The sequence below is a fragment of the Macrotis lagotis genome, chromosome X, assembly GCF_037893015.1.
Source record: "Macrotis lagotis isolate mMagLag1 chromosome X, bilby.v1.9.chrom.fasta, whole genome shotgun sequence".
NCBI lineage: Eukaryota > Metazoa > Chordata > Mammalia > Peramelemorphia > Peramelidae > Macrotis > Macrotis lagotis.
Window position 1 is genome coordinate 307,287,231 of NC_133666.1, and position 27,691 is coordinate 307,314,921.

The 27,691-nt window shown below is 34.5% G+C and overlaps 1 protein-coding gene across 3 annotated transcripts in view; it reads left to right on the forward strand.

Moving 5' to 3' along the window:
* DYM (dymeclin) overlaps positions 1 to 27,691 on the forward strand; it is a 619,494-nt gene that overhangs the window by 133,870 nt on the left and 457,933 nt on the right. For all 3 annotated transcript variants that reach the window (XM_074206163.1, XM_074206161.1, XM_074206162.1), the window contains one exon: positions 21,644 to 21,769. In XM_074206163.1, the coding sequence (XP_074062264.1) occupies positions 21,644 to 21,769 (126 nt within the window). The remainder of the gene's footprint in view (positions 1 to 21,643; positions 21,770 to 27,691) is intronic.

Genomic DNA, 27,691 nt, shown 5'->3' on the forward strand with positions numbered 1-27,691 from the left:
AGTACAGTGTGGACTAGATAATGACCGAATTGGAACTCCTTACAACATTATTTTCTCTTTCCCTATTTGCTTCCTTTTTTACTGCTGCCTTCCAACTTGCCCATACTTCTCTAATCCTTGAAAAATACTCACTTGATTTTACACTCCTGCTCATTCATGTCTTCTATCTCCCTTCCCCTTCTTGTCCAATCACCTTGGGAAAAAACCTTCTACCCTAAGCTGCCCCTACTTCTTTTAGGCTCACTTGCTTCTAAACCGTTCATAAACTCTTTTGACCACATCATTCAGCTAAATCTGCTCTCTCCAAATTTACCAATGATAAACATTAATTGCCAAGTCTAGTGACCTTTTCTCAATCTTTGCCATTTTTTTATGTCTTTGCAACATTTGATGCCATTGATCACCTTAATCTCATAAATATCTTTTACTTTCTATGTTTTCATGATGCTATTCTTTGCTGGTACTCCTTTCCATTTGACCATTTCTTTTGCTGGATATTAGTCCAGCACTAACCTGTAGGTGTCCCTCATTTCTCTTGTTTTGGGATCCTCTTCTTTTTTTTTCTCAATACTGTCATGCTTGGTAATCTCAATGCCTTATGATTTCAGTTATTGTCTCTATAAGGATGGCTTTTTAAAATATGTTTCCCAACCCTAGTCACTTCAATTTTATATCGTTTTCTATCCCTAGTCGCTTCAATCCTATATTACATTATAGACATCTTGAATTAGATATTTCCTAAGTATCTCAAACTTAACTTGTATGAAACAACTTATTATGTTTTCTTCAAAACCCTCTCTGCTTCTTAATTTTTCCATGGCAGATGGAAACACCACCATCTATCTAAGTTGATTACCCAGGACAAAGTCAATTGTATGTTGTTTCTGCTGTCATAATATCTCTCATATATGATTCTTCTCTGCTGATACTGATATCAACATAATTCAACTCCTCTTTACTTCTTACCTTTTCCTATAAAATATCCATTTAATTAGCCTTCCTGTTTCTTCATGCCCCAAAATCCAGTTAATCCTTCCCTATAGGGATAGCTAAGTTGCACAGTGGATAGAGCACTGGGCTTGGAGTCAGAAAGACTCCTATTCCTCAGTTCAAATCTCCTTTTAGACACTTATTTTCTGACCCTGGGCAAGTAAGTAACCTAACTCTGCTTGCCTAAATTTTCCTCACCTGTAAAATGAGCTGGAGAAGGAAATGGCAAACCATTTTAGTATTTTTGTCAAGAAAACTCCAAAATAGGGTTACAGAGAGTCAGATATCACTGAAATAACTAAGCAAAGTCCTGACTATGTCACCACCTCTACTCAAAAAACTCTAGTAGGTTCTGTTACTTCCAAATAGAAAATGTGGTTTGGCAATTAAATATATTCATGACCTAATCCCTTCCTACCTTTCCAATCTTCCTACATTTTACTCTCCTCTCCTTTCTCCTCTCCTTCCCTTCCCAGGTATGGAGAGGTTGTGATTTGCCTTTGTTAGAGGAAGCATTCATACTATTGAAATCATTGATCTTTTGAAGCTTTTAAATAGAGCTAATTTTATTTATTTATTTTTTGGCATGACAATATTTTCTCTAGAATTTGACCATAATCTTTGAACTTATACAATTTTTTAAATTTACATTCCATTTTGAATTAGGTCTCTAATTCATTGGCATGTCAAAGGAGGATGTTTTCCCCTCTAAAGGAGTTGAATCCTTTTTTTAGCCAATACTAACACCAGTTTCATGAAAGCTTTTGTCCTCATCTAAGAGTTCTATTCTTCCTGGGCAGGCTGCAGTACAAGGTCACAATGACTGTCTTTTTTTCTTCACATGAGATTAATAACTTTGCCTCAGAGGTGGTAAGTTTATCCTAGAGTATTTCCAGACCAGATGGTGGAAAGTTCTTTAATAATATGGCAGTGAAAGCAAAATGAGTCTTTTTAAAGTTCACATTATTTTGGGTCTTGATGAAATAAAAAAATCTGAAGATTTTACATGACATAAAAAAGGAATTTTTGACTTAAATTTTATATTTTAAACCCATCCTACTTGCAGTGATTGAAACTTGCCTTTTTTCAAGTACTGTCTGATCTGACTTTATTCTTTTATTAGTTGTGACATATATAAGTCCAATTATATATTGAATTTGATCATCCTGAATCAACAGTAACCTAACATTCACTGACATGATTTTTTACTGAACATAGAATTTTAGAACTGTCAGGGATCTTAAGTAACTCCACTCCTATTTTCTAAATAAGAAAACTAAGACCTCGATATATAAAAAGGCCAAGGTCATATGTCTGATTTGGGGAATAAGAACCCAGTGTTCTTAACTCCCATTCCTTGGTGCATTATTTTATAGTACTCTAAATTCTTGTGGTTGAAATTTTTCTGTATTTCCTTTAAGGTTGATTTCTCATTAGTTTTTACCTTAATTGGTACAGTCTTGGTTTTAACTTTGTTGATAGTGTTATTATGAAATCAGTATTTTGGTCTCAAAGATATGAGACTTTTGTCTGTAAATTTCCCTAAAGAACTGTTTGAAGCAATTATTTTGATGAAATTCTTTGGAAATCAAAATGCATAAACTTTTGCTAAGATCCATTTATAGTAAGTTAATTTTTGTCCAAATAATTTACTTGAAATCAGAATGAATCCAATCATAGACTTCTATCTCTACCTCATTCTTCCTTATATGTCATAGTTATGGCTTACTTTTGCACTCTACTTCAGTGATATTGGCATGGTTTCCTGCTTAGTAGATATTGTAGTGCAAGCTGCTCTTGTAATGAAATCTAGTTATTCTCTGACTTTCAGTATTAATATTTCTGTGTACCAGATTTGATCTTTGGAGATAAGACCATTTCATACCTATTTACCTTCTTTAGGAACAGCTTGGTGGGCCAGTGGATAGAACATCAACTCTAGAATGAAGAGGACCTGAATTCAAATATGGCCTCAGACACTTGACACTTAATAGCTGTATGACCTTGGACAAGTCACTTAACCCTGATTGCCTGCCCCTAGTGTCTTCTCCAGTCATCCTGATCTGTGTCTGACCACTGAATTTAGATGACTCTGAAGAATAAAGTGAGGCTGGTGACTTAGCACAGCATCCCTCAATAAAATTCAATTCATGTGCTTGTCATGGTATCATTTCCCTGATGTCATGGTCTTCAAGAATGAAGGACAAAAAACAACACCAACACCTTCTTTAGGGTTTGTATGTAAATGGCTTTAAAAAAAGGAACAATAGGAAGATGAACATAGAAGAAATTCAATTGATCAGAAACTTCAGTCACTGCTTTAGAGGGAATTTACTCCTTTGCTTGGCATTCAAGGGTTCACTACAGTATATCTATAACCAACTTTTCTAGCCATAGTTCCCATTACAACCCTATAAAACGTCTGTGTTCCCTTTAACACATCCTGCCCATTCTTTGTTCTTTGTAATAGGTTTTCTTGCTGCCTTTTATTTTATTTTATTTATTTTTTATTTTTTTTTAGGTTTTTGCAAAGCAAATGGGGTTAGTGGCTTGCCCATGGCCACACAGCTAGGTAATTATTAAGTGTCTGAGACCGGATTTGAACCCAGGTACTCCTGACTCTAGGGCCAGTGCTTTATCCACTGTGCCACTTAGCTACCCGCTGCCTTTTATTTTAAAATCATAATTATTTCTGGATATAATTCCTATCACTTCCACCCTCTGCCCTCAGCTAAGTACAGCAAAGATAGTTAAACAAAACCTTATCAACAACCTATCTGCATGTATTCCTCCATTTGTGCTAGACAGCATGGAATATATTATTTCATATGTGATTTAACTGGTGCAGAGAAAGATTATCCTGAAAGCTATTATATTGTAGCCCAAGATGCATCTCTATAGGGCTATCACAACCCTCTTGAAGTACACTAGAATGATTATGTCTTTTTCAGTTAATTTGATGCTATCTTTTCTTTCCTCATCTTGTACTTGTAAAATTGATTTTTGGGACCCAATAACATTTTTAATCTGTTAATTTTTTAAATTTTGATTTCTGCCCAATGTTTTTGTCTAAGCATTTGGAATTCTGATCTGTATGTTAGTTAACCCAACCAGTTGACTATTATTTTGGAGACTTTTCTGTTTAAATAAATGTTGTCCAGATGGGTAGAAACTGATCTTAATTGCTTTGTGTAGTTGATCAATTTATAAACTGAATTTAGCTGGGTGTAATCAGTATTGTCTTAAAGACTTGTAGACAATTACTTTTTGCTGAATTCCTAAGTCTGTATAATTAAATGAGAAATTGAATTATGGAATGATTGAGGCAGAGAATTTCAGAGCTTCTGGCCTTACTAAAACTGAAAATGGATGTGTTATGCAGATCATCCTTTGTCTCATATGACTTTATAGATATTGATAATTCTTCTTATTGAGGTCGACAGAATATGTAGATGTGATGGGAAAGACCTAGCATCTGATGAATGTTTCTCTAACTCTTGTGTAGGAAGAGAAAACGGTTCACTTGATTCAAGGTTTTCCTCATGTCTTTGTACAGAAAGGTATTACTTATTATTTATCAGGTTGTTCTTTATGTTGCTGTTTTTTTCTCAAGTTGGACTTGAATGTATTCTTAAATTACTTCTTCCATTCAATTTGTTTTGTTCCAGAATTTTAGGTTGAATTAAGACAGTTGTTTGGATATCCTATTGTTATCTGTTAGTGTTTGTTAAAGTATTTAGCTGAGACTATTTTTGTGGTTGCAAAAATATTTTCATGCTTGTCAGTTGACTGTGTAATTGATATTTAACTAATCTTGGCACTTAATGTTAGATATGATTAATAACAAATAATTATGAAAGTGTTAGAGAAGTTAGTTAAGTATATAGTTAATTTTGTTTTATTCTGAACTTTACAACACCAAATAAAATGAGCTTTTCCAAATATATAGTAGAACTGAAAAAGCAATTTTGGAGTTAGAGTTATAGCTTTCTTGGATATTACTAAAATTTTTACTTTGAAATCCTCCTGAATCTTTGAGGTTCAGAATACTAGATCTTCAGGGCCCTTAATGGCATCTCAGAACAGTATACTAGGGAACTCAGAGCTTGGAGGAGCCTGGAGTCAGGACTTCTCCCCAAGGCTTCTAAAACCCTCTCTTTGGAGGCTGGGCTTATTTAAAGCCTGGGGTATCACTGGCTTTGCTGATGATTCCTTTTTCTGTTCTGTAAACTTCTAGGTGACTTTTTGGTGCAACATTGGAGTAGACATTATAATTTCTCTTAGTATTTTTTTAATCATTATCATCTCTTATGAGTTTTTCAGATTTTCGCTGGAATAGTTAGGTATAAAGAATGGAGAGAGAGAGAGAGAGAGAGAGAGAGAGAGAGAGAGAGAGAGAGAGAGAGAGAGAGAGAGAGAGAGAGAGAGAGAGAGAGAGAGAGAGACAGAGAGACAAAGAATGAATATTTATTAAGTATTCACTGAGTTCCAGACTCATAACTGCATTTTGGCCTTTTGTTCAGTCTCTCCATTTTCCTCCTAACTGCACTGATTTGGTTTGTCCAGGAACTTTTTAGCTTTGTGTTAACAAAATTGTCCATTTTCTCAGACACAAGACTTTTAGGTCTTGTATACCTTATCTGTCCCACAGATTGAAGATTTGGTACTTTTTAACCAATACCAAATAGTTTTAATGAATACTGTTTTGTGGCATAGTTTGAGATCTAATACTACTTGACCCCTTTCCTTGCTACTTTTTCCTATCATTTTCCTTAAGATTTGTTACCTTTTGTTCTTCTAAATGAATTGCCTCCCCTAGTTCTATTAAATAATCCTCTGATAGGTTGATTGGTCTGGTACTTATATGTAAATTTATTTCAGTATTATCATTTTTATTATATTGTTATGAACTAATAAATCTGAGCTATTTATATCTCCTGTAAAGATTATTTTTCAGATTTTTCTTTTTGCTTTTTCTTGACTAAATTCCCAGTTAATTTATATTTTCTTATACTTATTTTGAAAGGAATTTTCAAAAAAATCTATACCTGTTGACTCTTTTTGGTAATCTACTGAAAGACTGAATCTTGTACATGAACATTTGTGTTTAACATATTTACATATTAACTCATTTTGTATATGAGTAATTGGACTAAGGGAAAAGAAAGAAAAACATGGAATAGGAAGGAAAAATAGAAATTAAAAAAAAAGTGAACATAGTGTTTATTCATATTTTGTATTGTGGTTTTTTTTGTTTTTTTTTTAATTCTTCTTCTAGATGTGGAGTGGATAGCATTGTCCCTAACAGGTCCCCCAGGGGTTTCCTAGGTTTCCGAACAGCTGAGAGGAGCTGCAGCCATCAAAATTGATCATCTCACAATGTTGTCTTAAATGTGTAACAGTGTTCTCTTGGTTTTGTTCCCTTTGCTTAGCATCATTTCCTGTAATACTTTTCCAGAATTTGACCATTCATGATTTTTAATAGACCAATAATACTCTATAACATTCACATACCATAACTTGTTAGGCTATTCATTCCCCAGTGGATGAACATCCCCTCAATTTCCATTTCTTTGCCGCTATAGAAAGAGCTGCTATGAATATTATGGAGTATGTAGGACTTTTCCCATTTTTTCAGATTTCTTCTGGATATAGGCCTAGTATTGGAAATCCTGGGTCAAAGAATATGATCAGTTTTATTGCTCTTGGGACATAGTTCCATATCGCTTTCCAGAATATTTTATGTTGAATTCGATGAACCACTTGTTAATTTATTTGAATCTCAGCACTGCCTTTGACCATTTATCAATTAGGAAATGACTTGTAATCTTATAAATCTGATGAAATTCTCCACATATTTTTAAAATGAGACTTTTATCAGAACCCCAAGCTGTGAAAATTGTTTCCCTGCTTTCTGTTTTCCTTCTAATCTTGTCAGCATTGATGTTATTAGTGCAAAACCTTTTTTTAATTTAATGTAGTCAAAATCATTCATTTTGCAATTTTTAATGTTCTCTATTTCTTGTTTGGTCATAAATTTCTTCTCTTTCCATAGATCTGACATGAGTATTTCTTTTCTTTTCTTTTTTTTTGCAAGGCAAATGGGGTTAAGTGGCTTGCCCAAGGCCACACAGCTAGGTAATTATTAAGTGTCTGAGACCAGATTTGAACCCAGGTACTCCTGACTCCAGGGCCGGTGCTTTATCCACTACACCACCTAGCTACCCCTATATATATCACCTTTAAAAAGTAATCTTGTTTTCTGTTTGCTTATGTTTATTTCCTCAATTTATTTTTCTTTTCTTATAGCTATAGCTAGCATTTTTAGAACTATTTCAAATAATAGTGATGATAATGAGCAGTCTTTTCTTTATTCACGATCTTTATTTATTTATTTATTTTGGTTAATGTAGGTATCTTGTATTTTGTTTTTTACATTTTTGGTTTATTTATTTTATATTATTATAATAATTCTGCTGTGAGAGTAAACATAAACCTCCTACCCCCAGAAAGATGAGAAACCTCAAGGATAGTGAGAGAGGAAAAAAAAAGTTTACTTTAATCTGTGTTCAGATTCCAACAGTTCTATCTCTGGGATGAGTTGCCTTCTTTATTATAAGTCCACCAGAGAAGTTGCTTCAACATTTTTCCCAGAAGCTGTATTTCCCTCCATTCTATTCCTTCCCACTCTCATTTATTTTATTCTCTCTCTTCTTTCCTATTGTCCCTATTCAGAAGTTTGTTGTATCTGAGTACCCTCTGCCACGATCTTCCCTCTCTTCTTTCTCCTGTTCCCCTCTTCCCTCCCCCCGTTTCCCCCTTATTCCATCCCTTACCTCTCATTTTTCTCAAGGGTAAGATAGATTTCTATACCCTATTGTGTATGTTATTTCTTCTCTGAGCCATTTCTGATAAGAATGAAGGCTCACTCATTCTCCCCTCGCCTTTCCTCATTCTATTCCATTGTAAAGCTTTTTTCTTGACTCTTAAGAGGAACATCTTAGTCCCTTCTTCCTCCACTTTCCCTTCCTCCCAATACTTTTCTTTGTCACCCATTGATTCTATCTTTTTACTATATTTTACCTTTATATTCAGTGCCTTTAAATTTGAAGGAAAAGTTAATATAATTTCATTTGGCCCTCATAGCCAGTTCTGTGAGTGAATATACAAGTACTATTTCCCAATTTTGTATCTCTGGAAATGGAGTTTTTGAGTGGTTTGAATCAAATGTGGCACGTTCTCAATAACTTGCTCTTTTTGTATTCTTCTACAGAATTAGGATTGCTATATAGTTCTCTCTATGTATGAACATATTTATGTATGTATATAGTTTGCATTAAGAAACATGAGTCAGAACATCAAGAACTGTGTTTTTTTTATTTTAGTCGATGATTTTGGAGTCCATACATATTTGGGATATTTCTCAATCTTTCTAGGTTGCTATACTTAGTACATTATATAGTTGCTAGTATACGTATTTGCCATCAGTACGTATGTTTGGTACTGAATCCCTGAGAAATGACAATGATGTTTTCCAGGTTTTGTCCATTATGTCCTAATACTGGTGGGGAGTTTTTTTGGGGGGTAGATTAGACACTTTAGAGTATCAGATTATTTCTCTGGGATTTAACCTACCACCATTAGGTAATAGAGACCATCTTAGGAAATGATCTCCTTAATATTGTTAACCAGACACTTCTGAGAGTTCGAAATTTTATATTCTCAGCACTAAGCCTTTTTTCATATTATTGTTGGGTGATTCTTTCATGCTATAGGCAGAACCCCCAAGTTAAATACAATTAAAAAAATTAGATGGGGCAGGCAGCTAGATGGTTCAGTGAATAGAGCACTAGTCTTGGAGTGAGCAGGACCTGAGTTCAAATATGGCCTCAGACACTTATTACCTAACTGTGTAACCTTGGTTAAGTCACTTAACACCACATTGTCTTGCCAAAAAAAAAAAATTAGAGAATTTATTTTGACTGCCAATCTTAATTAGGAAGTATTCTTTGAATTTTCGTTTTATAAAATTTTGCATAAAAAGAATTGATATTCAGGAACTTTGAAATTTCACCAGAGCAACCATGGTATAATTGATAGATTTTGAAATATATTTTGGAATTTCAGCCAGTGTCAATATTGAATAAAAATTATCACTATTTGCTGTTTTGAAATAGTACTACAGTGACTGAGTAGCTCTCTGAGAAACTCAATACTTCCCTGGATGATCTCTAACATTACTAGGAATGAGGATGAGGATGTTTCCCTTTTTTGCCTAGTAGTTGTGTTACTGAAACTTGATAAATTTTGGAAAATTTCATGTTTTTTGTTAACATTTTATTACCTGTCCTAATATATCATGGAGAGGTCTGTAGTGGTGATAAAGTTCTCATATTAGGAAGCCTTATGTCATCATTTGACTTATGTCAATCAATAATGATTTTTATGTACCTAGTAGATGGCAAGGCCCTTTTCTAAATGGGTAGGGTGACTTGTGGCTTACAAAGACATAAAAGCAAACATTCTTTTCTCTCAGATTTTATAGTTTAATGGGGGAGATATGTACATATCTAACTACTAACAAAGTATGTATAAGAATACTTGATAGTTGAGGCAGCTAGGTGGCGCAGTAGGGGCAGCTAGGTGGCGTAGTGGATAAAGCACCAGCCCTGGAGTCAGGAGTACCAGGGTTCAAATCTGGTCTCAGACACTTAATAATTACCTAGCTGTGTGGCCTTGGGCAAGCCACTTTACCCCATTTGCCTTGCAAAAGACCTTAAAAAAAAGAATACTTGATAGTTGAAGGGCAGTTAGGTGACTTATTGGATAGATTACTGGGCCTGGGATCAGGAAGACCAAGTTCAAATATGACCCTAGTCACTTGCCCCATACTAACTGTGTGACTTGGACAAGTCATTTAACTCTGATTTTTGATTGCCTTGCAACCAGGGCCATTTGCAGTCATCCTGATTCATATTTGGTTACTGGACCCAGATGTATCTGAAGGAGAAAGTGAGGCTGGTAACTTGACACAGCATCCCCCTCATTCAAATCCAGTTCATTTGCATGTCATGGCATCATCTCCCTGATATTCATGGTCTTCTTGGAGAATAAAGGACAAATAACAACACCAACAAGAGCAGAGGAAGTGGAAACTAGGTTTTTAGGTAGCTTTTCCTCTTCTCTTTTTCCTCTCCCCCCATACCTACATCTACTCCCTTAATTTGGCAGTAGAAGAGAAAAAAGATGGAATAAGATAATTTCTGGCCTCAGTGAGGGTGTATTTTTGTTCGTTTGTTTTTAAGTGGCATTTTATAGACTGTAAAGAAACCAGTAGATAGTGAGAAATTGAAGATTAGAATGGAATGGATGTGTTTACTGTTGAGGTAGTCTACTAGAAATAAAAGGATGGAATCAGGGATTGAATGTTAGTAGATGATGGTCAATCCTAGGTGCTTTCTAGCTTTAAAATTCTTTTGTGCTAGTTTGAGATACAGAAACCAAAAAGATTTGTAAAATTAATATGATTTTGATATCATGATTTGAAGGGTGGCTAGTTGATAGTAGCTAATGTGTTGGGCCTGTAGTCAGGAAGACTGATCTTTCTGATTTCAAATATGGCCTCAGATACTTACTGGGAGGCCACTTAACCTGTTTGCCTCAGTTTCTCATCTGTAAAATGAGCTGGTGAAGGATATATCAAACCACTCCAGTATCTTTGCCAAGAAAATCTCAAATGAGGGTCAGACACAAAAATGACTGATCAACAAAATTATGCAGAGCCCATGTTAAATTAGATGTGCCTTATACAGGTCATTCCACCAGCCTTAGTGTAGTTTAAACTATTAAACCTAAGATGGGCTTTTTGAGGACTGTGCAAAGAGGGAGATATTTTATATTAAAGTGAAAGTAGTTTTCTAATCTAAAGGTCTAATACTCTTTCTTTTTAAGGTTTTTGCAAGGCAAGTGGGGTTAAGTGACTTGCCCGAGGCCACACAGCTAGGTAATTATTAAGTGTCTGAGGCCAGATTTGAACTCAGGGACTCCTGACTCCAGGGCCAGTGGCTCTATCCAACTAGCCACCCCAAGGTCTAATATTCTTGTGGATTATTTGTAATACACTGGCATTTTACAGTGAAATAAAGTATGACTTAAGAATCTGTTTTCAAAAATGGTAATTCCTCTGAATATTAGCATTTAGAAACACTATAATTATTCTACTTTTTAATAATAGGACCTCAAAATGGGGCCATAACAAATAATAGTTGTAAGAATTGCCTACAAATCTAGAAGTCCAGTATTTAGCAATTCACTTCAAGTATAATAAAAATCAAGTAGGATTTTCTCATTATCTTAGCATTTGAAAGCTGGAAAACTAAGAATGAACAATAGGCAGGCCCTCATAAGCAACTTTAAATCATCTTTTTCTCTCATCTCTTTTGGGCAACTTTCTGAAAACTTTGTCTCAATGTCAGACTACTACCATTAGAGTTAAATAACAATATGAATAAATTTAAAGTTTCACATTTTGGGAGAACATTTAATTTCTCTGAATAGAAAATTTACAACTCTCATTAAGATTCAGTGGATAGAGCACCAGCCATGAATTCAGGAAGACTTGAGTTTAAATCTGCCTTAGATAATTAATAATTACCTAGCTGTGTGACCTTAGGCAAGTCACTTAACCCCATTGCCTTAAAAAAAAGATTGCAATAATGGATAAAGATAAGATTTATGCTCATTGGGAAGACTAATTGAAAGAACTTTTTAGGTAGCACAAATGTTGATAATAGGCTGTAGCTAGAATAGGTGTCCTGATTAAAATATAATTGGAAAATACTTAAAAAAATGAACTTTTTTAAAAGTACAAAAAAATCGTTTATTTGTGATTTTATAAGTCATTAGGTGGCCGTCAGGGTTCTGATTATATTTGAGTTTCACACTATTGAACTAGAGGTTATTAGTGACATATATATATATAAAACTTCAGTATGCAGATGAAGTTGAATGTCTTCAGCAAATTAACCTTATGTATTTCTTCTATAGATCAGTAAGTTAGTAAACATTTTATATCAGCACAAATTTGGAATTAGCACAGGCACTGGGCTAATTGCTAAGTATACACAAGAAAAGGCAAAATATATCTTTGCTCTCAAAAAAGGTCAAAATGTAATGGGAAAAAAACATTCAAATAGCTGGTAGGAAAAAAAAAGCAAAGTGAAGGATAAATCCAATGGAGGGAAAAGCCTAGAATTTTTTCAATTGAATTTTTTTTTCTTTTTCCAGTTACATGCCTAGGTAGTTTTCAACATTTATCCATTTCAAAATTTATGAGTTCCATATTTTTCTACCACCCTCCCTTACCTCCCCCCATCCCCATGGCAGCAAATAATCTGTTTAAATTGTATATTTACAATCTTGTTTAATGTATTTCTATATTAGTCATTTTGAGAAAGGAATAAAAACTAAGGGGAAAGAAAAAACCATGAGAAAGAAAGGAAAAAAAAATTTGTAAAGTGTGATCTTTATGTGAATTTATTTTATATCCTGCTACTTTGCTAAATTTGATAATTGTTTCAAGGTAGTGTTTTTAGTTGATTTTCTGGAGTTCTCTGGAATTTCCAGAGTTTTTTTTCCTTTGAGCATAGATGGCATTTTCCACAACAGGTTTCTTAGTATTGCCCTAGCTCTCTGAATTGCTGAGAGGAGCTGCATTCATCATATTTGGTCACCTCACAATGTTGTTTTAATGTAAACAGTCTTCTCACTCAGCATCAGTTCGTGTCTGTCCACTTCAGCTTCTCTAAAGTCTGATATTTCATGATTTCTTAAAGCGCAATAGTATTCAATAACATTTGTATACCATAATCTGTTTAGCTATTCCCCAATTGATGGGCATCCACTCACTTTCCAATTCATTGCCACTACAAAAAGAGCTGCTATAAATATTTTAGAATGTGTGTCTTTTCCTGTTTTTTTTTTTTTTATGATTTCTTTGGGATATAGACCTAGTATTTATATTGCTGAGTAAAAGAGTATGAACAGTTTTTTTGCCCTTCGGGTATATAGTTCCAAATTGCTCTCCAGAATGTCTAAATCAATTCACAACTCTACCAACAGTGCATTAATGTTCTAATTTTTCACACATTCTCTTCAGAATTGATCGTTTTTTCCTTTTTTTTGGTCATCTTAGCCAATCTGATGGGTATGAGGTGGAACCTCATAGTTCTTTTAATTTGCATTTTTCTAATCAATAATGTTTTGGAGAATTTTTTATGACTATAAATAGCTTTAATTTCTTCATCTGAAAATGGCGTGTTCTTATCCTTTGACCATTTATTAATTGAGGATTTGACTTGTAGTCATTTGCTTTAATTCTCTAGTTTAGAAATGAGTCCTCCATCAAAAACACTAATTGTGAAAATGATTTCCCAACTTTCTACATTCCTTCTAATCTTGACTGCATTGGTTTTATTTGTGCAAATTTTTTTAAAATTTAATATAGTCATAATCATCTATTTTGCAGTTTATCAGGTTCTCTATCTTTTTGTTTGGTAATAAGCTTCTCTCCTCTCCATATATCCAATAGGTAAAGTATTTATTGTTCTCTTAATTGGTTTATTGTATCATCCATTTCTTTTTCTTTTTTTTTTTTGAAAGGCAATGGGGTTAAGTGACTTGCCCAAGGTTACAGAGCTAGGTAATTATTAAGTGTCTGAGGCAGGATTTGAACAGGTCCTCCTGACTCCAGGGCCGGTGCTCTATCCACTGTGCCAGCTAACTGTTCCTCTGTGCCCACTTCAACCTTAGTTTTATTAGTCTAGGATGTGGAATGTGGGTATTTGCTTAGTTTTTGCCATACTATTTTTCAGTTTTTCCCAGCAGTTTTTATTGACTAGTGAGTTCTTATCTCAGAAGCTAGTGTCTTTATCAAATAGATTTCTATAATCATTTGCTACTGTTCTTATATACCTACTCTAATCCATTGGTCCACATTACTTACTCTATTCCTTAATCAGACAGTTTTGATGATTGCCATTATATAATATAGTTTTAGATTTGGTACATTCAAGCCACTTTAGGTGCATCCCCCCCCCATCAATTTCCTTGATATGCTTGACCTTTTGTTGCTCCAGATGAATTTTATTACTATTTTTTCTAGCTCTGTAAATTAGTTTTTGGATAGTTTGTTTGATATGGCACTGAGTAAGTAATTTAATTTAATTTGGGTAAAATTGTCATTTTTATTAATTAGTATAATCTAAGCATGAAAAATATTTCCAGTTGTTTAAGATCTCGCTTTGTGTGAAAAATATTTTATAATTTTGTTTCTATATTTTCTGAGTTTGTCTTGGGAGGTAGATTCCCAAATGTTTTATGTTGTATACATTAAATGGAATTTCTTTTTCTATCTCTTGCTCTTGAGCTTTATTGTTCATATATAGAAATGCTGCTCGTTTATGTGAGTTTATTTTATATCCTGATACTTTGCTAAATTTGATAATTGTTTCAAACAGTTTTTAGTTGATTTTCTAGCATCCTCTAAATATACCATCATATCATCTGCAAAGAATGAAAGTTTTGCTTCTTCATTGCCAATTATGATTCCTTCAGTTTCTTTTTTTCTCTTATTTCTAAAGGTACCATATGCATATTATTTTAAGGAAAACTTCATTTATTATTTCTATACTTTCTGGGTTTTTTTAAAAATAGAAATGGATGTTGTATTTTGTCAAAGACTTTCTGCATCTGCGGAGATGATCACATGATTCCTGTTAGTTTTGTTATTGATATGTTCAATTATGTTGATTGTTTTCCTATTTTGAGCCATCTCTGTCTACTGGTGTAAATTATACTTGATCATGGTGTATCATCCTATTGATAATTTGTTGTAATCTCTTTGCTAAATTTTTATTTAAAATGTTTTTAATTAAAGTTCATCTAGGAGATTGTACTATAATTTTCTTTGTTTTGGCTCTTCCTGGTTTAGGTATAAGCAACATAGTGGTGTGAAAAGGAATTTGACAATTTCTGTTTTTAAAAATAGTTTATATAAAATTAGAATTAATTATTCCTTAAATGTTTGGTAGAATTCACTTGTAAGTCCATCTAGGTCTGGAGATTTTTTCCTTAGGGATTTTATTGATGATTTCTTCAATTTATTTTTCTGAAATGAGGTTATTTAAGTATTTTATTATCTCTTCTGTTAATCTGGGTATCTATTTTAAAATAAAGAGATAAATAAAGGATAAAAGTAAAAGGTTGGAGCAAAATATCTTATGCTTCAGTGCAAGTAAAATAATCAAGGTAAGCACTTCTGTTCTCAGACAAAGCAAAAACAGATTTCATTAAAAGGGATAGAGAAAGAAAATATGGCTTCTTTAAAAGCATCAAAAGCAATGAAGTAATATTGGTATTAAACATATATTCATCATATAGTGTAGCATCCAAATTCTTAGAGGAGAAGCTGAATGAATTTCAGAGAAGCAGAGACAGCAAAAGTATAATGGTGGGGGACCTCAACCTCTCTCACAGAGTTAGATAAATCTAACCACAAAATAAGCAAGAAGAAAGTTCAGAAGCTGAATAGAATTTCAGAAAACTCAGTTATGATAGAACCCTGGAGAAAAGTTAATTGGGTAGAAAAGAATATGCCTTTTTCTTTTTTCTTTTATTGATATTTTCTTTTATTTTTCCAGTTACATGCTATGAAAGTTTTTCAACATTCATCCACATGCATATTTATAAGTTACAGAATTTTCTTACATCCTTCCTTCCCACACTGCTCCTCTCAACCTAAACAGTCTGCTGAACATTATACATGTACATTTGTGTTTAGCGTGTTTTTTTATTAGTCATTTTCTATATGAGGAATTCGGACTAAGGGAAAAGAAACCATGGGATAGGAAGGAAAAACATGAGAAATTTTTAAAAATAAAGTGAACATAGTGTTCATTCAGATTCTGTAGTTTGTTTATTTTTGTTTTGTTTCATTTTTCTTTGTTTGAATGTTAATTTCATTGTCCATAACAGCTTTATCCTAGCTCCCTGAACTCCTGATGGAACTGTAACTGTCAAAGTTGATCAATTCACAATTTTTTTCATGTGTACAATTCTCTCTTAATTTTGTTCCCTTTGCTCAACATCATTTCCTATAATTCTCTCTGTGTGTCTCTAGACTTTGACTATTCATGGTTTCTTATAGCACAATAGTACTCTAACAGTCATATACCATAACTTGTTCAGCCACCCCAATGGATGGGCATTCCTTCAATTTCTAATTCATTTCCACTAAAAAAAAGAGCTGCTATGAATATTTTGGAACTTGTGAAACTTTTTCTATTTTTATGATTTTTTTTTCTGGATATAGGCCTTATATTGGTATTATGGGGTAAAAAGATATTATCGGTTTTATTGTTCTTTGGGCATAGTTCCATATTGCTCTCCAGAATGGCTGCATTAGTTCTCAACTCCACTAACATTGCATTATTGTCCCAATCTTACCCCAAACTCTCCAATATTGATCCTTTCCCCCTTTTTTTTTGTCTTAACCAATCTGATAGATGTGAGGTGGTACCTCATAGTTGTTTCTCTTTGCATTTTTCTACTCAGTAATGATCTGGGACTTTTTTTTTACATGATTATATATAGTTTTAATTTTTTTATTTGGAAACTGCCTGTTCATATCCTTTGACCATTTTTCAGTTGAAGAATGATTTTTTTGCAAGGCAATGAGGTTAAGTGGCTTGTCCAAGGCCACACAGCTAGGTCATTATTAAGTGTCTGAGACTGGATTTGAACCCAGGTATTACTGACTCCAGGGCCGGTGCTTTATCCACTCCACCACCTAGCTGCTCCCGAAGAATGATTTTTAACCTTAACAATTTGATTCAATTTCTTATGCATTTTAGAAATGAGATCTTTATAGCATCCAAATTCCTAGAGGAGAAACTGAAAAAATTACAGGGAGTCATAGATAGCAAAACTAAAATAGTGATGGACCTCAACCTCTCTCTCTCTCAGAATTAGATAAATCTAACCACAAAAAAACCCCAGCGAGATGGAAATTAAGAAAGTGAATAAAATCTTAGAAAACTCAGATATATAATAGGCCTTTGGAGAAAACTGAATGCAGAATAGAATATATCTTTTTCTTTGCAGTATATGGCACTTATACCAAAATTGATACTATCTTGAGGCATAATAATCTCACAATCAAATACAGAAAAGCAGAAGCAATAAGTGAATGCATTTCAGATCATGATGCATAAAAATTACATGTAATAATCTGATTTTAAAGAATGAATGGGTGAAAGAACAAATCATACATATAATGAACAATTTCATCCAAGACAATGGCAACAATGAGACAGTAAAATATGGGATATGGCATATTTTAGGGGAAATTTTATATCTCTAAATGCTTATATGAATAAAATAGAGAAAGAGAAGATCTGTGCATTAGACTAAAAGATTTAGAATGAAACTGAAAATTTCCCAGTTATATACTGAATTAGAAATTCTGAAAAATCAAAGGAGAAATTAATAAAATTGAAAGAAAACCATTGAACTAATACATAAAACTAAGAGTTGCTTTTATGAAAAAATAGATGAACCTTTAGTTAATCTGATTTTCAAAAAAAACAAGAAAGCTAAATTTTCCAGTATTAATAACAAATAAGGGTTATCTTATCACCAAAGAAGAGGAAATTAAAGAAATAATTCAGAGTTATTTTGCCCAACAGTATGCCAATAAATTTGACAATCTAAGTGAAATGGGTAGTTATAAAAATATAAGGTACTCAGATTAATGGAAGTCATTAGAATTAAGAGAGCTAGGAAAAGACTTCCTGTAGGAGAAAAAAATTTAGCTGAAACTTGGAAGAAGACCATAAAAAACAGGAGGAAGAAATGAAGAGGATGAGCATTCCATACATTCCACCTATTGAAAATGACTGAAATTGGGAATGGAATGTTTTGTTCAAGGACCAGGTTAGGAGTCATTGTCATTTGGGTGTGAGGGATGGGGTGGAGGACTATAAGGCAAAAGGTGAGAATATCTCAGACCATGTGCCTGCTAGCTACCCTGAATCTTTCATCTCTTGCTGGGCTCAGTGTGTTCCATGAAAGAAGACTGCTAAGCATAGGACTGGGCATTTTCCATCTCTTCACAGTCACCACTTTCATTTTCCAGTACAAGATATCTTCCTTCTTCTACTGCCAGCCCAGCCTCCCAACTGGAACATGGAGAACCTCTAACACAAGGAAGAATAACACCACCTTTGACTTCACTCTTCCTATCTCTTTTTCTTTGAAGGTAGAGGAATAGTGCCCTTTACTCAAAGTTGAAAATTCTTTTACTCGACCATACTCTTCCTAAATCAGTGACTCATAACTACTTATCATTCAAACCTCTACACCTCCACATGTGATTCCACATTCACTTACATCTCAACCCTCTTACCCTAGAGTTTCAACCAAACTCCACCTAGCCCTTCCATTGAATTATTGTTTCATGGGCAACAAACTTCATCTTAAATCTTTCTTCTCTCACTTACCCACTTCCATCTACTAGTTATTAACGAAACTTGAGTTCCCTCGTTTGATGTAGCTGTTCTGGACACCCTTTTCTGTGTCTGTTGTAATCTTTACTCCTTTTTCTTGGGTCTCACAGGTTGAGGCAAAGGAGTTTTATTACTACTCACTCCCACTGCCACTTCTAGGTTCTTTTCCTTCCTCTGTCACTCAGGAGTCTTTCTTATTTGATGTTAATGCTTCTCATATCTGCCACCCAATCAAAATCCTGGTAACTGTTGTCTATAAACCTTTAGGTCTTTCTCTCCCTTCCTCAGTGAGTTTGATACCTGGTTTATAATTTTTCTGTCTTCCCTAAATCTTACTCTTATATCAGGGCTCATAAACATACATATTGATTCTCCCTCAGGTACTCTAACCACTCAATTCCTCAACGTACTCTCCTTCTATGACTACTTCTTCCACTCCAACCAAGTCATATATAAAGATGGTTGGTTTTAACCTTGATCTTGCTATTACCCATGAATTTGCCACCTTTGGCTTTCCAGAATTCTGAATTTTGTTTATTTGGCCATAATTTTTTGACTTTTCACTTCTCATTCTCCCTCACCTTATATAATAGCCCTACTCTTCATTCACGTTGTGACCTTCAATCCCTTGATCCTCTATTCTCTCCCTGGGTATCTTCCTTGATCTAAATATTTTTCATTTCTCCTCATCTTGACTCCTTAGTAAACCAAGTCAAGTCTACACTGCCCTCCTCTCTTGAACCCATATCCTCCTTTTCATTGATTATGCCCTGTTACAACTCAGCCTTGGATCTCTCCCACAATGCATGTGCTGCCTGAATGAAAGTGGAGAAATATCACAGAAACATTCTGAGTCCACTATAAATTTATGTTACATTAATGACATTTGGGCCCACACTGCTTCTAGGCAATGCTACAATGCTTCCCACTCTCCACAGTGACTCTTTCATATCTTTTCATTTCTCTACAAATATTGCTTAGCTGTTCTTCTATTCTCTTACCTGAGAATCACACCTCATATTTTATAGGAAAAAAAATCAAAGCCATTTTCTGTTAAATTCTTCTTCTTCCTACTTCCCCATAATTTATTGTATTTGTTTTCTACCACTCTTTCCTTCTTCATCCCTGATTCATTTGGTGAAATGACCTTGCTCCTTAGCATGACCAATCCACCTTTATCTCTCTCTCTCTTTTTTTAGGTTTTTGCAAGGCAAATGGGGTTAAGTGGCTTGCCTAAGGCCACACAGCTAGGTAATTATTAAGTGTCTGAGACTGGATTTGAACCCAGGTTCTCCTGACTCCAAGGCTGGTGCTTTATCCACTGTGCCACCTAGCCGCCCCCACCTTTATCTCTTCAAGTATTTTCTATTCTCTTGTCTTCTGCCATTCATTTTCAATCTCTCTGTGTCTACTGACTCATTCTCTGTTGCCACAAACATGCCAATGTTGCTCCCATTCTGAAAAATCCTCACAAGTTATTTTCATTTGCATTAATTTTTTTTCCTATTTCTCTTCTGCCCTTTGTACTAAACTCTTCTAAAAGACAACCTACAACAGGTACCTCCACTTTCTCTCCTCACTTCTTTTGACTTTGCCATTCCACTGAAACTGCTTTCTCCAAAAGTACTAATGCTCTCTTAGTTGCCATATCCAATGGCCTTTTCTCAATTCTCATTATCCTTTTTCTGTCTTTCTGCATCCTTTGACATTTTTGATCACTTTCTCCTCCTTGATACTATCTTCACCTTAGATTTTTCAGGTCAGTATTCTTTCTGATTATCCTTTTACCTATCTGACTTATTCTCTGTCTCCTTGACTGGATTCTGTTCCAGATTGTGATAATATTGTTGCCCTACAAGGTTCTTCATGGTCCTTTACAGCTTCTATGGATTTGTTTTCTCTCTGCTGATGAATTTTAAATCTTCCAATTCCTCTACCAACCTTCAATTTCATATCTCCATCTGCTTTTCAGATATTCAAACTGAATAGTAGACATCAATATGTCTATGAATTCAATATGCACTCATTTTCCCTCCTAAAATGGTTCTTTTTTAAGTAGAGGGAAACCTCAATTTCCAGTCCCTCAGACCTATAACTCAAGAATTGTCCTGGATTCCTAATTATCTTTAACTCCCCATATTATTCTTGTTGACATTGTTGATCAGTTGCTCAGTTGTGTTCAACTGTTCTTGATCTTATGGCAGGAATTTAAACCAGTTCCTTCTGTTCTCCACTATCTCTTGAAGTCTGTCTAAATTTGTACTTGGATAGCTATTAATATAGGCTATTTCACCTTTGCATCATTTCTCCAAAATGGTCCTGTTTCTCCTCTTACACTACCTCTACTTTAGCACAGTTCCTCATTACCTCACCCCTGGATTATTGCAATATCTTGGTGGTTGGCCTGCTTACCTCAAGTCTCTCCCTCCTCCATCTTTATTCAGCCTCAAAAGAGATTTTTCTAAAGCACAAATTTGATCATGTCACAGTACTGGCTTCCTGTCGCCTCTAGGAACAAATATACAATGCTGTTATGCATTCATAGCCCTTCATAACCTAACCTCCTCCTATCATTCCAATCTTCTTATACATTATTCCCCAACATACTCTTAGATTCAGTGACACTGACCTTCTGACTATTTTCCATGAACAAGACACTTTATGACTTGGCTCCTAGCTTTTTCTCTGGGTGTCCCCCTTATCTGGCATTGGGTCCCTCCTTTACTTTAACCAGTGACCTTCCTTGTTTCTTTTAATTTTCAACTAAAAGTCTACCTTCTACAGGAAGTCCTTCTGAACTCCTCTTATTTATAGTATCTTTCCTTTGTTATTTCCTATTTAGCTCTATATATAATTTACTTTATATATATTTGCTTTCTTGTTGTCTCTCCCATTAGACTATGAACTCCTTGAGGGCAGGAATTTTTTTTTCTGCCATATAGTGGAGCTTAATAAGTGTTTAGTGTGAATGTTGAAGAATATATCAATATATAATTTGAAAAGTATAAAATATTCTATTAAAATAGAAATCAGAAATGGAGATTAATTCTTCAAAATGATCAATATTCTGTCATCTTCTTTCTCCACAGAGATATAACATATGGAATATCACTAGAGGCTGTGTCAACACTGGTCATTTTCCTTTCTTGTCAGCTCTTCCATAAGGAAATTTTGAGACAAAGCATAAGCCACAAATACCTGATGCATGGACGATGGTATGTTTCAATCTTCTTTTTTTTTAAACATTTTTATTTGTTGCCTTATTTTTCCCAGTTATATGTAAAAAGCAATTTTTAACATTCATTTTTAAAACTTTGAGTTCCAAATTCTCTTCTTCCCTCCCTCCCTCCACCCCCTTATTGAGAAGACTAGCAGTTTGATATAGGTTATGCACGTATAGTTAAATAAAGCATTTCTGTAATAATCATGTTGTATGAGAAAACATAAATTAAAAAACTCAAGAAAAATAAAGTAAAAAATATTCTTCAGTCTGTATTTAGACCCCCATCAGTTCTTTCTCTGGGCATGGATAGCATTTTTTACTATAATGCCTTCAGAGTTGTCTTGAATCATGGTATTGTTGAAAATAGCAAACTCATTTATAGTTAATCATCTTTCAGTGTTGCTATTTGTACTCAAAGGCAGCTAGATGATGCAGTGGATAGAGTACTGGCCTTGGATTTAGGAGGACAGAGTTTGAATCTGGGCTCAGACACTTGACATTTACTAGTTATGTGACTTTGGGCAAGTCACTTAACCCTTATTGCCTCACATCCAGAGCCATCTCCAATTGTCCTTGATTTATATCTGGTCACTGGACCAGATGGTTGTGGAGGAGAAAGTGAGGCTAGTGACCTAGCACAGCACCCCGTCACTTAAATCTAATTCATATGCTTTGTCATGGCATCACCTTCCTGATGCCACAGTCATCTTTTTATCTTTTATCCTTTTGGATTTTTATCTCTTTTGGAGTACAGATCGAGTAGTAGCATTCGTACTAGGTCAAAAAAACCCTTTTCCCCCACATCCCTTTGGGCCTAGTTCCACATTGCTCTACAGAATGGTTGAATCAGTACACAACTCCACCAGTATTGCATTAATGTCTCATATTCCTTTTTTTTCCTACCTACATTCCTTCTGACATTTTTCATTTTAGTTTTCTGGCCTTTTAGCTAATTTAATAGATATGATGTAATTTTAATTTGAAGAATTGTTTTTGTTTACATTTAGATCATTTTTTCACATGGCTTTAGATAGCCTTAATTAGTTCAGCTGAAAACTGCTTTTATCTTTTGGTCATTTATCAGTTAGGGAAATGACTTTTTTTTTTTAAATTTGACTATTCTCTTAAAGTTTGAAAAATGAGATTTTTATTAGAGAAAATTGCTTCAAAATTTTTTTCTCAGTTTTCTTAGCTCTGTTTGTCTCTATCCTATTTATTCTTCTCTCTCTCTCTCTCTCTCTCTCTCTCTCTCTCTCTCCTTTTTTTTGGCTGCAAGGTATTGGGGTTAAGTGACTTGCCCAAGGTCACACAGTTAGGCATTTATTAAGTGTCCTAGGCTCAGGTACTCCTGACTCCAGGGTCAGTGCTCTGTTCACTGGACCATCTAGTTGCGCTGTCTGTCTGTCTGTCTGTCTGTCTGTCTGTCTGTCTGTCTCTCTCTCTCTACCTTGTTTCCTTCTCAAGCTTCTGACTACCCCTTTACCTGATCTGCCCTCCCTTCTAATCACCTCCTACTTTCCTGAAGTGTAAGATAGTTTTCTATGCCCAATTGAGTGTGCATGTTATTCTTTTTTGATTCAGTTCTGATGAGAGTAAATTTCACTCATTCCTCCTTCCTTTTTCCTCTCCACTGAAAAGACTTTTTCCCTTCTTCATATAATTCATCCTATTCTACCATCCCCTTTCTTTTTCTCCTCTCTCACTTCTTCATTTTATATTTTTTTATATGACATCCCTTTATATTCAACTCATACCTGTCTTCTCTGGCTATATATACTTTTAAATGATCTAAAAAATGAGAAAGTTCTTATAAGTTACAAGTATCATCTTTCCCTGTAGGAATGTAAACAATTTAACCATATTAAGGCCCCTATGAATTCCCTTTGCTTTTTACCTTTTTATGCTTTTCTAGAATATTGGATTTGTAAGTCAAATTTTCCCCTTCACCTCTGGCCTTTCAACAGGAAAGTTTAAAAGTACCCTATTTCATTGAATGCCCTTCTTTTCCCTAGAAGATTATGCTCAGTTTTTTTGGCTAAGTGACTCTTCATTGTAATTCAAGCTCTTTTGCCTTCCAGCATTTCATATTCCAAGTCCTTCAGTCCTCTAATGTAGAAGTGGACTATTTTTGTGGCTCTTTGATATGTTAATTATGTTGAAATTAGAATTTTGTAGTTGTTAATTTCTTTTTGAGGAAGTGGGTAGCATGTTACATCATTATTTCTCTGGAAATGTCATTGGGCATTAGAACTCATCAGTCCCTGACTCTTCCATAGTTGTTCATGTTTACCATATTATTGTTATTTATAAATTGTTTGATTATATTCACTTTATTCTGCATCACTTCATACAGGTCATCTTAGGTTTCTCAGGAATTATCCTCTTCATCTTTTCTTACAGTATGAAAGGATTCATCATTTCTGTGCTGTAACTTGTTCAGCCATTCTCCAACTGATGGTCATCCTCTCACATTCATATTTTTATACAGCTCACATCATTTCATCAGAAATGTGAACTTCTGTTTTCTAAACATCCATGTTCCCTCTTATAGGACTGTACTCAGTTTTGCAGGATATTTATTCTTGATTATCCTGCTAGGTGGCTGAGGGGATAGATCATTGGGCCTAAAGTCAGAAAGATCTGAATTCACATATAGCCTCAGTTGTGTGATCCACCACTTAATGTAGGTCCTCTGATTTTATATCAGTATTCTTTTCACTAGAATAAAAATCAGAGATCCATATTGGTTGGACTAGGCAGGGGAAGTTTGATGGGAAGTTTAGACTTAAACTGGAATTTAAAGGACAAGATGAAGTTAGTTGGTGCCATAGTGCTTAGAGCACTCGACCTGACCTTGATCATATGCTAGCTGGGTAACTTAACCTTTTTTTTTTTGTCTTTCTTTTCTTAACTGCAAAATGGGGATAATAATAGCATCTACCTCTGTTGTTGTGAGCATCAAGTAAGATAATAAAAATGCTTAGCACAGTGCCTGGCACATAGTAGACATTATTTAAATATTTATTCCCACCCTTCCCTTTCCCCAACAAATCTATATCCTTTCCCTTCTGTAAAATAAAATTCCAAACTCTCTGTTCTTTATGGAGTGACTGTGAAATAATATATGATTTTGATTGTGACTCCTTTGTATTTGAATTCTTTCTTACCAACTGCTCATAACATTTTCTTCTTTGACCTGGAATTTCCTGATTTTGGCTATAATATTCCTTAGACTTTTCATCTTGGGGTTTCCTTTAGGAAATGACAAGTTTCTTTCTGTGTCTACTTTGCCCTCTAGTTACAGGATATCTCCGAAGTTTCAATATTTTTTGTTTGTTTTGGCTTTTGTTTTTGTTTTTTTTTTATCTTTTCAAGGCAGTGGGGTTAAATGACTTGCCCAAGGTCACATAGCTAGGTAATTATTAAGTATCTAGGCCGTATTTTAACTCAGGTCCTTCTGACTCCAGGGCCTGCACTCTATCCACTGTGCCACCTAGCTACCCCTAATTTCAACATTTCTTGAAGTATGAAGTTTGTCAAAGTGTTCAGCTAATTCAGTGATTCTTAAATTTTTTTCTTCTCAATTTGTTTTCTAAGTCAGTTGTTTATACCATAAAATCTTTACATTTTCTTCTATTTTTTCCGGTCATTTGACTATATTTTATTATTTCTTTTTAGGTTTTTGCAAGGCAAATGGGGTTAAGTGGCTTGCCCAAGGCCACACAACTAGGTAATTATTAAGTGTCTGAGACCGGATTTGAACCCAGGTACTCCTGACTCCAAGGCCAGTGCTTTATCCACTACACCACCTAGATGCCCCTGTTTTATTATTTCTTATTACCTCATGAAGTCATTACCTTTTCTTTGCCTCATTCTAATTTTCAGGAATTTTATCACATATCTTTTATCACTCATTCTTCCATAAGTCTCATTTCTTTTTCATTTTTTTTTTATTCTAGTACACTTTAAGATTTTTTTAAATTTTATTTTTTAACTCATCTCTCTTCTTTTTCAGGAATTATAGTTGAATTTGTGCCTGAGTTGTGTTTTTTATTGAGACTTTGCTTACTGATATTTTGGAATCATTCTCTCCTCTGAATTTCCCTGTCACTTTTCTAGGTTTTTATGGTAATTTTTTTGGTTTGTTTACTCACTCTTACCAGCTTTCAAACTTGATGTTAGGGGCAACTTTGTGGACTCTTTATAAAATGTCTGGGCTAAGATTTTTGTTTTGTTTTGCTCCTTTACGGGTTATTGATTGTTGTGTTTTTCCTAGATGACAAGGTCAGGTAAAGGCTCCCAAAGTAGTCTAATCTAAAGCAAAGTCTGATTCCTGACTTTCTGTGCTCTGAACTGTAAAACTCCTGACCTGAACATGGATATTAGCAACAGTAGATGCAGCTGGATTCAATCATAGAACTATAGGTTTCTTTTTTATCTGGGATTCTTACCCTAGTTCTTCATTTTTAGGAAGGCTTAGAAGTTGAATCTTTTTAGTTTTTGCAAGGCAATGGGGTTAAATGGCTTGCCCAAGGCTCACAGCTAGGTAATTATTAAATGTCTGAGGCCAGATTTGAACTCAGGTACTCCTGACTCCAGCATCGATGTTTTATTCACACTGCCACCTAGCCACCCCTAGAAGTTGAATCTTGAGAACTCTTTCTGCAACTTAGGGTATGGGTCTCATGACTTCTGGCTGCTTCTGCACTAACTCCTATCTACATACAGGGGCCTGTGGACTACTCTTATCCTGGCATGCCAACCTTGGGTTCATGTTCAATGTGACCTGGATCTGTGACCTTTAACCTAGTTGGTAAATGATAAAACTGTCAGATGAAAACTCTTCTTTTCATGGTTCCTCATGTGGTTCTGTAATTTTCTGTTGCTCGTGTGCATAGGCCCTTTCTAGGAGGTATAGGGCTCCTGGATATAGACTCCATTCCCAGAAGCCTGCAGGCTTCTCCATCTCTTTCTCTATAATGACTTAGGCTTGGAAAATGACTCATTTTTTGGTTGGATTTTCCTGTATTATTCAGGTTATTTTTATTTGCTAAATCTGTTTGTTTGAGAGTTGGGGAAGGGGAAAGGCTTGTACTACCTCTTGAAACTCTTGCTATCTTTCTGAAAAAATTTCATCTATTTATTTTTCCAATTATTGTAAATATAATTTTCAATGTTCATTTTTTAAGAATTTAAATATATTACTACATACTTTGGTGCTATATACATACATACTTCATACAACAATAATTATCAATCTCTTTTTGCAAGGTTTTGAATTTTACATTTTTCTCCCTCCCTCTCTTCTCTCTTCCCTTCTCTGACAGAAAACAATCTTATATAGGATCTACATTTATAATCATGCTAAACATGGATCCATATTGATGACAACATTCATTTTTATTTTCTTCGTCCTATCCTTCCCTCCTCTATTCTAAGATAGAAAGGAATATAATATAGTTTATACATGCCTAGTCATTTTAAGCATTTCCACCTTAATCGTTCTAGGAAAGAAGAATCAAAACAAAAAGGAAAGTCATGAAAAGAAAAAACAAATTTTTCTAAAGTGAAAATAATGTATTTTGATCTTCATTCAAACTCCAAAGTTCCTTTTCTCTATGTGATTAACATTTTCCATCTCAAGTCTTTTAGAATTGTCTTTGATTGTTGTATTCCTGAGAAGAGTTATAAATCTATCACAGGTCATCATTGTTGCTATTAAATATACAATGTCCTTCTGGTTCAACATCAATTTATGTAAGTCTTTTCAGATTTTTTTGAAATCCACCTGCTCATCCTTTCATTTAGCACAATAATTTTCCATTGTATTCTTTTGTCACCCCTTGTTCAGCCATTTCTCACTTGATGGGTATTACCTCTGTTCACAATTCTTTACCTCTTCAAAAAGAGTTGT